Genomic DNA, 17,768 nt, shown 5'->3' on the forward strand with positions numbered 1-17,768 from the left:
TTATATCTCCTATATCTGAAACTTAAAAGTTGTGTATTTTGTTTAAACCGCACGAAGCGTCTATTTATCAGCCTTGTGAATTCCAATTTGGAGTGACATAGAACATATTTATGCCTCGTTTTTGTCATTGTTTTCACCATCTGTTGAACTGCTGTTTGTTAAGGGAGTTGAGTTCACTGCCACCATATGGTGCTTAGACTTCACATTTGCTCACAAGTCAAAACAAAAACCGTATTCATGAAGAAAAAAAAATCATGCTGGCTCATTAAGTCACTTAAATATTAAAGTGTTAACAATCAAGTTGAAATCTGTGACACCTACGGTACATCTGCACAGTTGCTAGTTAAAAACTAGATTAACAAAAAATACAGTATGTTTAAATGTGGTTGTCTCACAGAACATTGCAGGCATACACTACAAGAGTAACAATATCCAACATTATGTTTGAAAATCTTTCTTTTACACCAGTTCAGTCTTTTTTTCCATTTAAAACTTTCTCTCAGAAGTTCAAACAAATGCTTTGCATTCATCCCTTGAGCAGATAGAAATATGTTTGAGTAACCAAAAGTCCAGAATGTCACTGTGTTCTCCATTATACTACTTTTACTTTTGCTCTCAGCTGTTTTTGTGCTGTTGAGTACAGAAAATGGTAAACAAGAGAGTACATTTCCAAAGAGAGGCGCAGAAAACCCTGGGAGCAGAGAAACACATTTCAGAACTAGGATTGTCTGCTTGTGATGAGGTGCCATAGGCAGCCCTGAGGTTTAGATGCTTTTCATAGAACACACACACACACACAAACACAAATTGGTAATGCAAGCAAGCTCTTCTTTGTGTGTGACTATGTCGTTGGAATGTTTGTAGTGTCCTGACAGCCAGTGATCGTCAATGCTGAGGTGACACAATGCAGCACTTTCTATTTTCTTTCGCGACAGGCATCAGCTGTCTGGAGCTCAGCCCGGGAAACACTTAACTACTGCAGCCATGCAGGGATGTGGGACAATAAAAGGGAGGATTTTCCTCTTTGTCAAGAGTTTTTTTATATTTCTCAATGAAACATTCCATTCAGTTAAGGTGCCTCCAAAAGAAAACATTGCTTATTTGCAGATATACCGCTTTAGAGCGGAGAATACCTGTTTAATGAATAAAACACGCTGTGCACTTATGGGCACCTTTGGTTTACTGTTGACTTGTACACTTTTCCATTACACCAAATACAGAAATTCAGTCTTACTCAAAGTTGGGGAACATAAAATGGTCCAGAAATATCTTAATAAGAACCGGACAGACATACAAATATTCCTCCTTGCAAAGAATTCCACCCCAGGCAAGAGAAAGCCATTTCTCAGTTTCGTTTAAAAAGGTAACAGGGGACACATTTTTGCTGAATTCTTACATGAAAGATTAGGTATTTGCTAGCTGAAACACTTCCAGGAGAAATTAATGCTAGAAGCTATTGATTCTTTGGCCTCAATGTGCACATTCAGAAAGATGCAATTTCTCTAAATGGTGCATGACTTGTACAAGGCACGCTATTCCTGTTCAATAGACCGTTATTGTCTAAGAAATACTATTAGGGATTTTAACAAAATGGGGTTACCTGAATTCTAATGACATAACATTTAGTCATTTTCAATGTAAGGACAGTGACAACATTTCAAGTGTACATAAAAAGCCGAATTCTGGATTTGAAGAATTGGCATGACAGTCATTGGAATCCAAATGGACTGGTTAAGCTCAAAAGGGTGGGATGCCTATTACTCAGAAACCTCTCAACATTAGAATTTAATGAAATGAAAAAAGGAAGACCCATTAAAAGCTAATAGAAGTACTCAGCCATCATTTTTAAAAGCAGAATCTATACTTAAATTGAGTTTTTTTTCCATCTCAAATCTACTACTGTGGTGTAAAAAATATATATAAATAATTCATTATAAACCTGACATTATCAAAATATTTCTAACTTTATTTTACCAGACTATGTCAAACACAAATGTATAGCAAAGCGGGATCTGAATTTCCCTTCAAGGACAATGAGTGGAAATTGAAAAAATAAATAAAGATCATAGTGCCACCCTTGCTACTCATTTTATCTCACTTTGGGCTCACCATGGCAGAATAATTAATCAAATTGGAAGAAATCCAATAAGAGTACATCATTGTGCCTCTTCAAATAACGTCTATTCACTGCAAAACTATATCTGGCACAAGTGCGTGCAGAGAGGAAGGTGTATATGACTGCATTAAAACTCATGGTCATCTGCAGCGTGCATGATGGGAGAGGAGACAGGACGAGAAGATAACTGCATACTGTTACTCTGATAGATCTCGTAATCGGGGCGGCCCGTTGACGTGGAGGATGTGAAATGGCGGGTGGGGGTCAAGGGAGGGCGGCGGCTAATGAGATTACGTACAAGGTGAGCACAACTGTCACCTTCTGAGTTATGCATTTGCTCTACTAAAGTTGGCAGACCTAATACTCTGATGGGACATTTCCATTAATTGGAAATTTCACTTTTAGAGAGTCAACATCATCTCACAAGAATAGTCGTCCAAAATAAACATGCCATCAAAAAGGGTACCTAATGTGAGTGACTTATCCTCACATGGAACTTAAGATTTCATTTATTTATACTTTATGCATAGATGGTGGAAGAATGAAATTCATTTGTCATTGCTCAATTAGAAAAAAGAGCTGTCAAGACTTTTATAATTAAAAGTCAAAATCAAAAGGGAATCACAATGAAGTGGAGTACAACCCAAATTGACATTGATTCTGCATGTAGAATGTACAGTTAGTGCTTTGCATAAATGGAGACCGTCCAGATTGTTTTGACTGTGGCTTGGTTACAGAAATGAAAACAGTGGCGATTTGCACTGGCCACAAAGTCACCTTTGTTGTTTGTTTCCAAGTGACAACTGAAGACAATTGTTCAGATTTCTCACAAGGTTATATAAGACATGCAGGTGATCTCAAGTTCTGGACATCTGCAGCGACAGAATCAGCACAAAGGCATGTTGAGGGCTTGATGATTTTCCGGTGTGACTGGGTGAGAGTTATCACATGTCTCTTCATCTGACTCCTTAATTGCGCCCGAAGAGACATTTCAGAGCAAGTCAGTGCTCCTTAAATCATCCGACAGACTGTACAGTGGTGCCTTGCCTTACGAGTTTCATTTGTTCAATGTTATCTAATGACTTCTTGTTGTTAAATTTGCTGCCACCAGTTAGTGTTCAAAAATTTCAGATTTTAACTGAATACGGAAAAGACAACTGAAAACACAATTATCAGCAAGACGTCTCCTTAGTCATTAAGGCTCCCCCTACATATCTGTATATCACTGTACGTACTAATAAGTAATGGTAAAATGAACCAGTCTCCAAAAGGGAGCAGCAGAGGTCAGTGACAGCAAGAGAAGCTTGAAAGTAACCGGACAAAGAGAGATAATAAGGTGAGAAAAGGATGTTAAGCTTTAGTTAAAGCCTACTGAAATCTTGAGCCTAGCAATGCCGAGCGACTAAAGCTTAAATGCTCTGTAGTCTGAGGTCCAGGCAAGCTGCAAGGCACAATCAAATCCTGCCCTCTTTTACTATAGGGCCTGTATAAGGATTTAGGTTTCAAAAAAGGCTTCAGTCATTCTGCTGTAAAGAAAAATGAGATCGAGTTGCAGCACATGAGGACATATGAGGCAAAATTTGTTTGGGATTGTTGTTGTTTGCTTTTAATTTGGGGTTAAGGATCTGCATAAAAGAATGATGAATTACTCCAGCAAATCAGATCTTGGTGGTGGTCTGGTTTCAGCTATTTCTTTTCGTATTGATCAGTCTGATTTAAGGTTAAATGTGCTTAAGATGTTACGGAAACATAACGTTGCAAATTGCGGATCCTTGAAAATAAGATGAGTTTAGAGTTCAAGGTTCATCCTTATTGTTTTATTGCCCTGTCTAATAATTCATTTCTGTTACATAGTGTCATCTTAGGGCAATAAAAAATCTATTTCAGATCATGTATTTCTCAAGTTTATTAGATTGACTGCTGGGCTGGAACCTATCCAAACTGACGTTGAAGGAAAGCAGCCAATCACAGGGCATATAGATATTCACAATGACATCCAGACTTAACAACAACTGACAATAGCATGTTCGGAATGTCCAAACTCAACATAGATGGGAAGGCCTCCGTTAAGATTCAACCACTGAATCTGAAAGTGCAAAGTAGACATGTTTTCTATTAGGTTACAATTCTTCCAAGTAACTGGTGTGTCAAACGAATAAACACTGAATGATATATTTTCCTCCATTTTCGATTAAGGGAACCCAGATAAACCTGCATTAAAAAAACGGGAGGAAACGATATACACGCCTAATGAAATGGCTTCTACAAGTACACACTATATACTAACACCGCAAACCAGCACCATCACAGTAATACCACCTAGTCTATCAATTCAAAGTGATCACATTGTCACTGTTGATGTTCCACAGCTGCTGCAAAGTAAAATCTTTGCAGGTTCAGACTGACAGGATGATGGATCGGTTCTGCAAGGAAAGCCTCGGTTCTGTGCAGCTGCCCTAAACATTACTGCAGCTTGTGCTGGGACACAAGCGGATACCCCACTGTCATGGTTCTAATAAGGTCAAAAATAGGAGAGAAGGGGAAAAAAAAAACTCACACTATGCTCATTTTGCAACCACACTACATAATAGACAGCTCTATACTACACTTGTGCAACCTTAACCTGAGTCAAACATAATTTGATGTATTTCTTTGACTACTATTAAGCTTTTGAAAGTAAAATGTCTTTTATAGGTTTCCATTACTCTATACAGTGTGCCAATGAATCAAATTGTAAGATATAATTATGTAACAAGCAAGTAATTTTGAGAACAAAGAGCTCCCTGTGGTCACATAATTTTTATGATAACTACACGAAAATTTCAAGCTGAAAGAAGTTGTTTCAAAGCAATACCAGAGGCAGGCAGCAGCATGGCGTAGATCGTGTTTAGATATCTCTGCAGTCATTAGTGGTTAATTTGAATCTCATATGGACTTTTCTATGTAGCACTTCTATTTAGGTTATAGTATACTATATATAGTATATATATTTCACTTTAATTACTATGAAGCAGCATGGTGGCTGCCCTGTTAGCAAAACACTTCACAGTTGTGAGATTAATATTCATCTGAGCAATTATCATGTTTTACTTTTGTCTGTTTGCCAGTTTTCTCCTACATCCCTAAAACAGGCAATATTACAGGATAAATTAACTTTTACAAATGGGGTAACTACTCTGCACAAACTAAGAATTGCACTGGAATCATCCGTTATGATAATACTGTGGGGCACAAGCTGACACGCACTATTATCTGGCATGTCTTCTCAGAGACCACTAATGAAACACAAATTTGATTTTTAATGAATAAAAAGAGAAATTAGAATAATAAAATGCTAGGAAATAGCACTATTTAATGCATGAGTGTTCAGGTGAAACCATATACTATGTTATCTGATTAAATTGGGGAGATTTAATTAACCTGAATATTATATCTTATATATCACATTGTGTATGTCTACTAGCTTTAGCAACGGTAGTTCTGCCGGTTTATTTTCAGACCCCAAATGGCAGAGGATGGCTGTTAAGAGGTGTCCTCAGAGAAACCGTCTTTTCTTGCTGCTGGCACTGTAGTATCCATATAGCAGCTTTCTTTAAAAAAAAAAAAATAATAAGAACTAGGCCAGATCACTACATGTCAGTATGGAGAAATTTGATGGATGGGGAATCTCAAGCTCATCTCCCATGCCATATAACCTAACCACTTTTTTTTTTTTAAATCTCTTGATTTTGTTCTTTTAGTTGACCTGCTTTACTAACTAACCTGACAGCATGACAGATTGTGGGATAAAGTCGAGCAAAGTTGTATAAAAAAAAGTGACCACTATAAAAACCATAGATGATTAGAAAAATAACATTAGAATAGTAGTTCTTACTCTGCAGTACCTAGAAATAAATAAATTATTAGTATGTATATATCGTTCCATGTACCTTGTTTGTAAACACTACAAATATTTTGGGGAAAAGATAATACCAATTTTTAAATGTTTCAGATTATGGAGATTATGATGACAGTTCAACATTTAAATATTACTTTCTGTCATAAAAAAAAGATACTAGTCAGTAAACCACAATGATTCAGATTATATTTTCTCATTTGTCTGGCAAGAACATGTGTGCCACTATTTCCTCCCCATAACTTCCATTGAACATATCTTTATGGGCTTCACCACAAAGGATTAAAGGACTGACTTCAAACATTACTGAGATTACTTGTTCATATGGGCATGATTCAAGAAAGACAGTCACGTTGCATTACAGCAGTGTCGCGAAATTGATTAATAAATCAGCCAGCTCCTAAATTAAGAACGCATGCAAGCACAACTAAAAAAAAAAATATTCCCACTAGTCAGCTTCTAGTTTTCACATAGTCCCTTTCAAATAAAATGATAGCAAACTACTTTTTTAACATTAGTGTTAAATTCATTTGAATGCTGGAACCCAAAAACAATGTCACATGACTAGATTTTGTGGATAAAAATGGATTGCTATGGATGACGTTGGTTATCTCCACTGAATTCTGAATGAAAATCTCCTCTACCATGTTCTGCACTTATACAAGTGCTACAAACAGCAATCATTTCCACAAAAATCAACCAATTAAGAGAGTTAGTACATCTAGTGTTTGGCATATGAAGCCAACAGTAAGACCAGAAAAATCCCTTCAGCAGCACCAGCCACAAATTCAATGTAACCTGGGTTACCTGTACACCTTAATGTCCCCCTTCTGCACAAAATCATGTTAGTGGTGATCTCAGACAAGCATCACACCCTCAAGTGACGTAACAGCACATCACTGATGGATGATGAAGGGGGGGGGGGGGGGGGGGGTAACTCCATCATTTGTGTGCAGAAGTGATTTGTTTGTAAAACGTGCAAAGAGATAGCTCTCAAGGGGCGGTGCTGGAGCACATTGGGTTTGTACCTGGGATGAACTCATCCTTTGGGAGTTAACTGTGTCATTTCAACACTGACAAAAGGACCACAAAGCACTAAGGAAAAGACATGAATCAAAAAAATGTTACATGCTAGAGGACAGAAGTGTAGCTCTAAAGGCAATTCAACATATTTTAATTGATTGTACCTGCCAGCAAAGCTCAATAAACCTATGATTGCATCCGTCAAGGATGTTTGTTGAAATGTAGTATTTCACAAACTCTGACAATATCTATTTTGCTTATCCTTTTTCAAAGTGTCGGGCGAGTGAGTCAATCACAGGTCATAACCTCTAATGTAGTTGGTGAGAGTTGTTCAAATTACACTCAAATGTAAGAAGCACTGAAAGTCTTTAAACTTGCATGCTGCAGAACTCTTGGAAAAGATGGATTACTCAACAAGTGTTGAGTTGTCCGTTTAATGTGCTCCGAGTTGATGACGCTTCAGAGTAACTGGTGAGGCAATTTGGCTTCTGCTGCGACAAAACAGGAATAATGGGACTTTAAAGTCCAAATGAAATACAATAATAAATAGAAAGAGAAATAGCTATTTGAACAACCAGTAGCTCTTGTGAGTCAACTTCAGGGGCTGAGTGAGGACAGGAGGATACTCACTAACCTCATGGATTACAAGTGAGTGACATGTTGGTTTATGTAATGAAATTCTATGAATAACTAGCACAGAATAATTGAAGTGTGTGAAATGGATGAAATGAATATTTCAAAATCATAAATATTTCTTTTTCCTTTAGGTTTTAAGCCAAAAAATGAAAAACTTTACTGAAATAATATGGGGCTGCAAACAGGGAAAATGGTCTATTAACAGCAATGTGACTTGAACTAGTACGTAATTACTCTTCACCATCAATTCTCATGTTATGTTAATAAGAGTATCAGTTGTACTGTTTTAGTTTTTAAATTACACTTCTCGACTGTTATGGAGATTTTAGAGCAAATATAAATGCTACACCTACTACAAAGTTATCACATCAGATGCTGACTACAGTAATCCCATTCAACTATGTTTGCAAAACAATAGAATTAAAATACACAAAAGAATTCCCTTTTCCACTTTTACGTGACACAATTTGATCATTCTTTGTTTTAGTGGCCGTGAGAAATACTACAAAAACAGGTCAGGTCACAAACAAGGTCACATTCATTGTCACGTCTAATTAAAAAGTGGTGAATAGACAACAGTAACGTTAAATATGTTTACAGTGGAGTAACTCCAAAAAAAGTCATATTTAACATTTAACCAGCTTTGTCCCACATTTGCAAAACATGCACTTTTCATTCATTAAAAACGGTAAATTGTCCATTGCTGTGGATATGAGTGAGAATGATTATATGTGCATGATAAAGGGTTTAGAAGTCAATGTAAATAAGTCAGTCATGTAAATGGCATCGCTATGAATCAGACCAGCTGCCCTTTGTGAGACAATATCGGAAAAGAATTTGTCTTCCACTGACATATATAAGCACTCAAATCCACAAAGCAAAACTGGAGAGAAATTTATCTCATAACACTAGCATAAATATTCCCCTGATTGCACTGAATCACATTAGGAATAAGACTGAGCAGATGGTGGGCTGCACCAATTAGATGACATGTTTGCCTTTGTTATTATATGCGTAGAATCTTAAATGGATGCAAGCATTCATTGTGCTATGCGTGCCGTAGAGGGTGAGTCACAGTTGTTGCTTGTGTAAACTGACTTCCAGGAAATTGTTTTAACATCGGTAGCAAGTGTAAAAGGGCTCACGCTGATAAAAACAGGGGGACAAAAATAACAAAAAGAGGAAAGTAATGTGTAGCTCTTTGGTGAACGAATGGATTTCAGAGTCAGAGTCATTGCAGGTAGCAAATGATTCTTCGCAGGTATAACTCTTTTCAATCAAACACGGTTCACGAAAACAAAGTCAGGTTTGTTAAGGCTGAGACAGTCAACATTGTTCAATTGTGTAATGAGTAATATAAGCATTTATTCTAGTGTTGATGTTAACTGCATAGTGTGGAGGTTGTGAAAGCATTTGTCAAAAGTTCAAATGGTTACCTGCGATTGACTGGCCACCAACTTAGGTTGGTGTCCCCCCCGTAGTTAGCTGGGATAGGTTCCAGCACCAAAGTGGTGAAATGAATTTTAAAAATGCACATATTTTCATGTCTGTTTACTTTTACATTCTTTGTATGGCTCTCAAGGCATAAAATTTGAAAGTATGAATTGTTTAAGGCTCTCTCTGTTGAAAAGGTTCCCGACCCCTGATTAAGAGAATATACAGGACACGTCATCTATCATACTTGGATATCAATATATTGCTAATTTGTTCATTCAAATTTGTACTCATGTGTACCCATACAAAACAACATTAAAGTATAGCTGACATCTTCACTGTGACATGTTTGGCTAGTAAAGACAACATTTTAACTGCACTCTGGCACAAGACACTGGAAGCTAGAAGCTATGGGCACATGCACTGACATGCAATGCAGATGTGTCATCAAGCTGATTATCCACTCCACAACCTTACATAAGAGTTACACAAGAGTCTAATTGACATGTTTAAAAAAAAGAATTAACTACATTTATAGTCCGTGTTGGGCTGAATCCTTTAATGTGCAAAGTGGTCAATTTAATATTTATTCAATGAATAGATTAGACTGGTTAAAGCCTACATGGGTCTTTTATTATATTCATTTACAAAACATCAACCAATCTCAAGTGTTAACATTATATTTGTTTTTTAATTTATTTCTCTGGCTGAAAATAACACCAAGCCACAGCAAAAAAAAAAACAGTCCAAATTTATTGTTCTTGGTTCCTATGTGTGTATTCAGCGGAAATGTGTTCTAGGAGCTGTCCATGGTAGGTGACTATTGATTCTTGCCAGTCATTTCCTCCTCCAGTTATTTTTCTCTAATTATAGAACTGTCGAACAAAATGTTGGTGATGTCATCAGTTGACTAACTTTTATTGATTTTCATTAGTGTCAACTTGGGGAAGAAAAAGAATAAGTCATGAAACCCCTGCGGCAGAAATTGGATTGGAAAACTAGCCCAGTATGACTGTGTCGATAAGACGGAAGATGCGGTAACCCCAGATTGATCACCTGTGAAGGCACTGACACGGAGACATGACAATACACATTAACATTCAAACCTTTTTAAAGAGGCAGATTTGAAAGCAATATTCTGTTGGTTGCACAAAAAAAGTATGATTCATTATCGAAAATTGGAAGATAACATCAACTACAACAAAAACACCACCATTGAATGATACTTGTTATTTCTACCATTTTATGTCAATGATCCAAACAGAACATTTTGCAGATTTGTTGGGTTTATTCTGTATTACTGTTATACATATATGTGTAGTAATTCATTTCTTTGTTAAATCAGTAAAAGTCTTTTTATTGTTCGGCTCGAGGTCACAAACTGCCGCCTAGTCAACTCTCACATGGACTTATCCAAGGCAAAGAGACGCCAAGGTCTAACAACAGATACGGATATCTGCCACTTTCATAACACTGGGGACACTTCGGGCTTCTTTATGTAATTGTTATATGATTGTTAGGTCAAATGAAGGCGTGATTGTTTTTATTCAAAATGCCTTAAAGCTGTACGCGAAATACGGTTCGGGAGGATACTTTTGAAGATCTCCTCCCTCCAATCTATTTAATTAAATGTCAATAATTGAATAAGATGTCTGCCTGTAGTTATTGATAATTACAAAGGGTAATTATTAATGAACCTATCAAGATTACAGCTATTTTTTTAGTTAGCATTATTTTTGCTCGACAAAAAATGAACACTGATATAGGGAGGGACGAAAGTGTTTTCCAGAAAACACTCGAGAAAAATACTACTTTATTGTCGTCAAATATATTTTACTACCAGTACCATTCATAATGACCACCATTAAAATAGATGTATTTTTAAGTATTAGTTTAAACATCTATTTTTTTTAAATACATACTTTTACCTGTTTTGTGGATATCAGCGTTTATGCGTGCAAATGACGTGACCAAAATCATGTTCGTCACACAAAAGCTGTGCTCTTTAGCAGTGTTATTTATTCTTCAAACAATACTTCCTCCATTAAACTTAAATCCGGACAAATGCTTGAAGAAAAAAACTTTTAAAATAAAAATATACTGAAAATAAAATCCTAACCAATCTGTATCCATCCACTGTACTGTATAATAAAAACCCAGAAGTGCTTTACACCAATGGAGGCCACAAATTGAGGAGGCTAATTCTGTAATACTGTAAACAAAGCTCCTCAACCTGCTTCAAAATAGTTCCTTGGCAACAGTGTGTCAGCAAAATAGCCATAGATTACCACCTATAAACAATCTGTGACTATTTAGGGGCACACTGCATTTCCTACCATCAGCACATGAAAGAGTGCACTCTAATGAACATCTTTGCAACGTGTTGTTTTTAACGCTGGTTGACAGTATTGCAGTGTGCTTGTAGCTGTTATGTAGTGGTGGTGGTGTTGGTGGTGGTGGTGGTCACCCTTGCTGAGGCACAGCTTCTTTCATCTTAGATCATTCTAAACAGTCAGCACATCCAGTAGTATTAAACATGTGCCCCAGCACCGTCCACTTATATGTACTTGTTTTGTTGTCTGGGGTCAAATACAAGCATGTTGTGTCGAAGTTGTATACAAGAAATAAACATAAGGGAGCTTAATCAGTGAGCTAGCCTCATTTTTTTTACAGGCAACCTTGACCCCAGAGATAAACCTACACTTGGCAACATTATGTGTGTCATTAGTGCTGACCCAGATGCTCTGAAATGCATGCGACTGATTTTGCGTTCCCAGAATAACTGCCTACAGTATATTACAAAATAAAGATCATATAGTTCATGTTGGGGAAATGCTGAAAAAGAAGATTAAAATGCAAGTTTAGAACGTTGATGGGGAATCACTAAGTTTGCTGAGGAAATGAAGGCTTGTAGTGTAAATGGGACAAAAGTGGGCCTTGGATTCCAGCCACCTTTTAGGTGGCATTTACAAAGCCTAGATTTTTTTCTTTTAGTGGACACTATTGTTGAACCGTGAATGAAAGTAATATTTTGTCTATATTTGCAGCAATTTAAGAACACTCAACTCTCTTCTATGGAAGTTGCATGTTTTCACCGTGCTTCCTGCACATTCCAAACACTTGCATATAAATGCATTAATTCAGACAATTACGAAGAAAACAATTACAGCTGTTCCTTGTGAGTCTGCATGTTCTTCCCAGGTCTGCGTGGGTTTCCTCCGGGTACTCCGGTTTCCTCCCACATGCCACAGACATGCATAGTAGGCTGGTTGGACACTCTAAATTTCCCCTAGGTAGGAGTGTGATAATCAATAATTGTCCGTCTCCTCGTGCCCTGCGTTCTGCTGGCCATCGAAAATCAGCTGAGATAGGCTCCAGCACCCCATATGCCCCTTGTAAGAATAAAGCAGTTCAGAAAATGAATGAACGAATGAATGTTCATTGAGATGCCCGTGATCCAACTTTAAAAGGATGGTTTGAGTTACGAGCAAGGTAACAAACCCAATTAAACTTGTTTTTCAAGCAGGAACAGTATGCTGGGAAATTATGGAAATGTTCTCAAAGGGCCATTCATGGGATAAAGCCTCTCTGCTGTTTTGCTGGGTAGTCGACAATATTAGAAGCAGCTCTTCTTAGTTGCATTGCAGTTTTGCACCACTGCCAACCAAAATATAGTAAACAAAAACACTTGACTGCTGCACTGCATCACACTGAAAAAGGTTCTAAAAATTTGCTTTGAGGAACACAAGTGACAATTCTCCCATTCTATGTGGTGAAGTCCAGTTTTCTCCTACTGCGACCGGATAGTTAACATGCAGAATATCCTAATAACGCATGTCTTAAGATCAATGCAGGTTCATCAATCTTAAAAAAAACAATCGAGATTATGCTTGCTATTCAGGTGAGCCCAGATCCATCCACCTAGTCGTGCAGCCTGCAGCACAACAACGGCGTGTGAAACACACAAAACTCACACACATTAGAGAGAGAGATAGGAGAAGACGGTCGGTGATGCTGCTGCATCCATCTACATGTTTTTATGCTTTTCTTGTCTCTTACCCTTTGTGGCCAAAGAACACCGGATCAGGAGTAAAAGCATTCCCGCAGACAGTGCACACTTTGCAGGCATCCCCACTGCTCTCCTCTGCCACCTGCTCCTGCTTCTTCTCACACGCTCGCCCACTTCTTCTCCACCCCTTCCTCCGGCATCCTTCCCCGGAGTGGGTTCCACTCCCCGGGATGCCCCCGGTGCACACTTCCTCAGACCGGCAGCCATATCCGGTGGATGAGTTGCTGAAGTTTGGCGCGTAAATAATACATTGGATCAGGCTGCGGTGTGCTCGTGATCGGGTCTGGTGGCCAGGGCTACGGAAAGGAGGGAGGGGGGGCGCAGGGTGCGAGGACTTGGGGGTGCTTGACGCTGCGATGAAGCCGATTGAAGAAATAAGCCCAACCGGTCTACCAGTCCACCTCCCCCTTGTCAACCCATCATCAGCATCATCACCATCATCATCATCATCATCTTCATCATCATCATCGTGTGTCGCAGGATTACCAAAAAGGTGGAAAAAAAATTGTATGTTCGCACATTACGGTAATTCATTGGAATAGTCAGTTCGATTAAATAATATTTATGAAACATTAAGTGAGTAGTCCGTGCAATTTTAACACGTTTAGCAGCGACTCGATTTCTCCCACAAATATTATTTGGCAGGTGTGCCTGGTTTTGTCCGCCAGGGGTCAGCACAGTTCCAGAAAAGAAATGGCAAGGTCGTAGGACTGCAGTGTTTAGGTTCATTACATCACTAAGTATAGACTGCAGCTTTACAAACTATACAATAAGGTCCGTTTTATTTAGGGCATTAACTAATAAGTGTGCTAGAAAATAGTATAAGGGGACTCCCAAAAATTTTAGCTATTAGTAAGTATTTGTAAGTATTGATACCAGTTCTTGAACCAGTTCTGACTAAGTGTAATTTTACACTGTGATTTTCCTTTTTATTTGCTTCAGATCCAACAAGTACTTTATGTTTGAGCAAATGCCTCATCTAATCATCTCATTGCCTGAAGCCATGTTACGGGGTGAAAGCAGTTTGTTTTCAGATAAGAATCACAAATTGTAAATGGATGCCATGGTTAAAAAATAGGTTATTGGACATTTTTGGAACTCTAAAATCACAAGTGAGATAGATTTATCAGTGACCCAAATGATTTTTGTTGTTGTTGTTTTCTTCTATATTACTGCACATCATCTTTAGTACGTTAAAGACAATTGGATATTCTTAATTGATATACAGTCATTATGTCAATTCAAAATATTTTTGGTATGTGAATAACAGAAATGTTAACACAATTTAAAAATGCTAATGCTTTAAAATTGGTGGGGGATGGAATCACTGACAACAATTTGTCCTGAGAAAACACTGAATTCCAAATGAATAATCAATTCAGATTTGCGTCAAGATTTATCTTTTTAATTCAAAGTGAATCTTAACAATATTACACCATTTATAAGTCTTACTTCGACACTCACCAAAAGAGTCACCTGGAAAACCCGCTTAATGTGACTAAGTAGAGAAGGCTTGGTCACACCTAAATCACTGAGAACTAGAGGAAACACTAACGCAAACTGTAAAGAGACATCACATCCATAGTTAGTTCCCCAGTCCTCTTACTGTAAATATTGCACAGTGCAATTGCTACATGGCAAACTAGTGTAGCACAAACAAATAAAAAATAATAATAAAACAAATGAGGGGGTAAAAACATCCAAGCCACAAAATAATCTACAAGTTTCTAAAACAGTAATAGAGCAGAATTCATAATCAAGTGTATTTGATGAGCCATCTAGACACTGTAAGTCCATAACTTGTAGCATGAATTAACTCTGCAGAAAGAGATGAACACAAGCTAAATCAAAATAGAGCAAAACAAATCAAACAGTAACACAGTAGCACATTGAGATCAATACCGACCCTGATTTAACAGTTCTAAAGGATAAAACTGCAGCAGAGGATTTTTTTGTTGTTGTTGTCAGAGGACCATTGCAATAATCTTAGTTTACAAACTGTTTTATCTGTTAAATGTTACATAAATCCTCCAAGTCAAAATAAGAACGTTTCTGCAAAGCAAAGATTGGATATCGTGTAGAATTCAAAACATTAGGTTTCATCTCCTCTTGCTTCTCATTGCTGGTGATTACTTTGAGAAGAACCACAACACCGATATTTCATGTTTGTCAAAAGCTTTCTCCTCCAAAATCATAAAAATAAAACTGATACAACCATATCAATATTAAAAGAAATCAGACTTGTGAGTCTCCTTAAAGAATAAAGACCAAAATCAAAATGCAAGTAGAGAAATGTTCAATTCTTCAAAGTCAGTGTTACCAAATGTGCTCTGGGTACTAGAAGAAAAAAAAAACAAATCGACGCACATGCAAAGTCATATTAAGTACAGATCATCTAAGAACACTTGTGTGGTGCAATGACGGCAAAAATCTTGAAAGTATTGCATTGCTGTTTCAAGTGACGATCGAAAGACGTGAGATATTATTAGTAGTAGCAATATAGTGTATTATTATTATAAACCAATGATTTGTACTGATGTTTCTACAAGCTGATCAGAAAACAATGTCTTATCTATTATGTCACATTCATCTCCAGAGACGAATGATTTGGCAGACAATTTGTAAGAATCAGTCCTCAATCAGGATTGGACATCATTCCCTGTAACTCTTAGTTCTTCTTCTTCCAAAGATATCTGGGCCATTCTTCCAATTTACAGTGAACAGTTCTGGGATTTTGTATGAATTTGGAAGAGATTTTTCACCTGAACCATATCAAACACTCAACATTAGCCTCTTTTACACCCGAAAACTGAAGTAACATTCCTGTAATGCACATAACCAGTCCTTTGTCAATTCTCCAGCTAGTAGAAAAAGGCAGCTGCTTGTCTGTAAACTAGAGCACATAAGAGCGAGCAAATTACCCCAGTTCTGGATTTTAAAGTTCATTTTAGGATACCGCTATTTTGTTGTGAATTTTTCTCAGTTGACTAAAGGGATTTTCACACTGGCGACAGCCCAGTGGGAAAGTTTCCTGATCGAAAACACAGCACAGCGGTAAAAAAGGAAAGCGTCCCCATGGTTCTGACCTGACCACAACTAGAAAATGAAGGGCAGCATCTCAAGCAAGCCAATTTACTGTTGCCCCAAGCACACATGTATTTTTCATTGTTGCACAAGAAAGTCAAAACTTTCCCCATTCTAAGAAGCAGAAATTATAACAACCAGAAAAGGGTTTCACTAATATTGGTGGAAACTGGGATATCTCAATGCCGTTTGTCAACAAATTCCACCAAAAAAGCACATCAGGATATCAAGTAGCTTAGCAGGGAGAAGTCTGATAACTCCTTTTACTGTTGCAAAAATTGTACAATTTCAACTTTCGACACTATCGGGGCTTTTGTGCATTAGTTTGCTAAAGCAGAAAGATATCATGATATCACATTGGATGCATTTGGAGTCTGCTGCTCTGAAAGCTTCTATTTCGGGACAGACCCTCTGCGTCAAATTACTAACCCTTTGCCGCTGTCCAAAATAGCCACAAAGCTGAATGCCATCAGGAAAAGCCGCTCCTACATGAACAATGAATGGGTTTCCCTGCGGCAAACTGCCCACTGCCACTATTAGCATGAAAAGGCCTTAAGTCTCATTGGTGTATATTTCAAACACTGCCACAAAAACATTGTTATTGATTCCTTGCTGTTCAGGAAAGTATTGATCATTCACTTTTGGCTTTGATTGTTTTTGATATTTAACATTTGTAACTGTTTTTTTTTAAATCATGTTCAATTTTGAAAGTTGTTTTACAGTCGATTGTTAATTGTGTGCGGCAGTTCATTTGAGCTGTGCCAGTTTTTTGCAAGTGCTCAGTAAAAAGGAGTTAATTATTGTCGTCTGTTACAGCTCTCACCTAGTGGGTTTCTATGATCTCAGTGTAAAAGAGGCTAGTAATTATGAGTCATTTAAAGGAGATAGAGGTGCAAGTGCTGTATTTCTGTCCTTTCCACTTCCTATAAGTGTCCCAGTAGCGTCAGTCCGTGTAGCGTACTTAACGAACTCAATGTATTCTAGGCCTTTCTCCTTCAATTCCTATTGAGCAATGACAATCTCGAATGTACTGAATCTCAAGGCACATAAACAGTGCTGCTCACACTGCTTCAGTTTCAGTAAGGACCACACGACAACAGCCGCTTTCCAATTAAACACATTGATACAAGCGGGGGCAGCAATCAGAAAGCAAGGCAAAGCTGATATGCTCATAACATTGAACAGATAAAAACATTCTTATCATGAATACTAGGTCAAATCGGTTTAAAACTTTATACTCTGAAGTTGACAGGAATGGCAACCATGTAATTTTGGGGCATATATTGTACTCTGCCTTCCTTTGTGGTGAGTGTTAAGTGATTATTTCAACATACATAATGGTGTTTTTAATCTTTCCTCTGTGTTTGTGCACGGGTTAAATCCATACTGCAAGTTACAGCGTTTAAATGTGTATGAAACATCATTATGAAAACATAGAAAAATTAAGTTATACATGATACATCCTTTTATATGCAGTGATGAGCTCGCGGGATAGGTCGAAAAAGATAAAA

General features: G+C 37.6%; 1 protein-coding gene across 1 annotated transcript in view; it reads right to left on the reverse strand.

Annotated features, from left to right (window-relative positions):
* The window catches only part of kiaa1549lb (KIAA1549-like b), a 37,985-nt gene extending 24,396 nt beyond the window's left edge, over positions 1 to 13,589 (reverse strand). The window contains exon 1 of the mRNA XM_077714108.1: positions 13,164 to 13,589. Coding sequence (XP_077570234.1) covers positions 13,164 to 13,380 — 217 coding nt within the window. The 5' untranslated portion in view covers positions 13,381 to 13,589. The remainder of the gene's footprint in view (positions 1 to 13,163) is intronic.
* Positions 13,590 to 17,768: the final 4,179 nt, after the last annotated feature.

Source organism: Stigmatopora nigra, chromosome 3, assembly GCF_051989575.1.
Source record: "Stigmatopora nigra isolate UIUO_SnigA chromosome 3, RoL_Snig_1.1, whole genome shotgun sequence".
NCBI lineage: Eukaryota > Metazoa > Chordata > Actinopteri > Syngnathiformes > Syngnathidae > Stigmatopora > Stigmatopora nigra.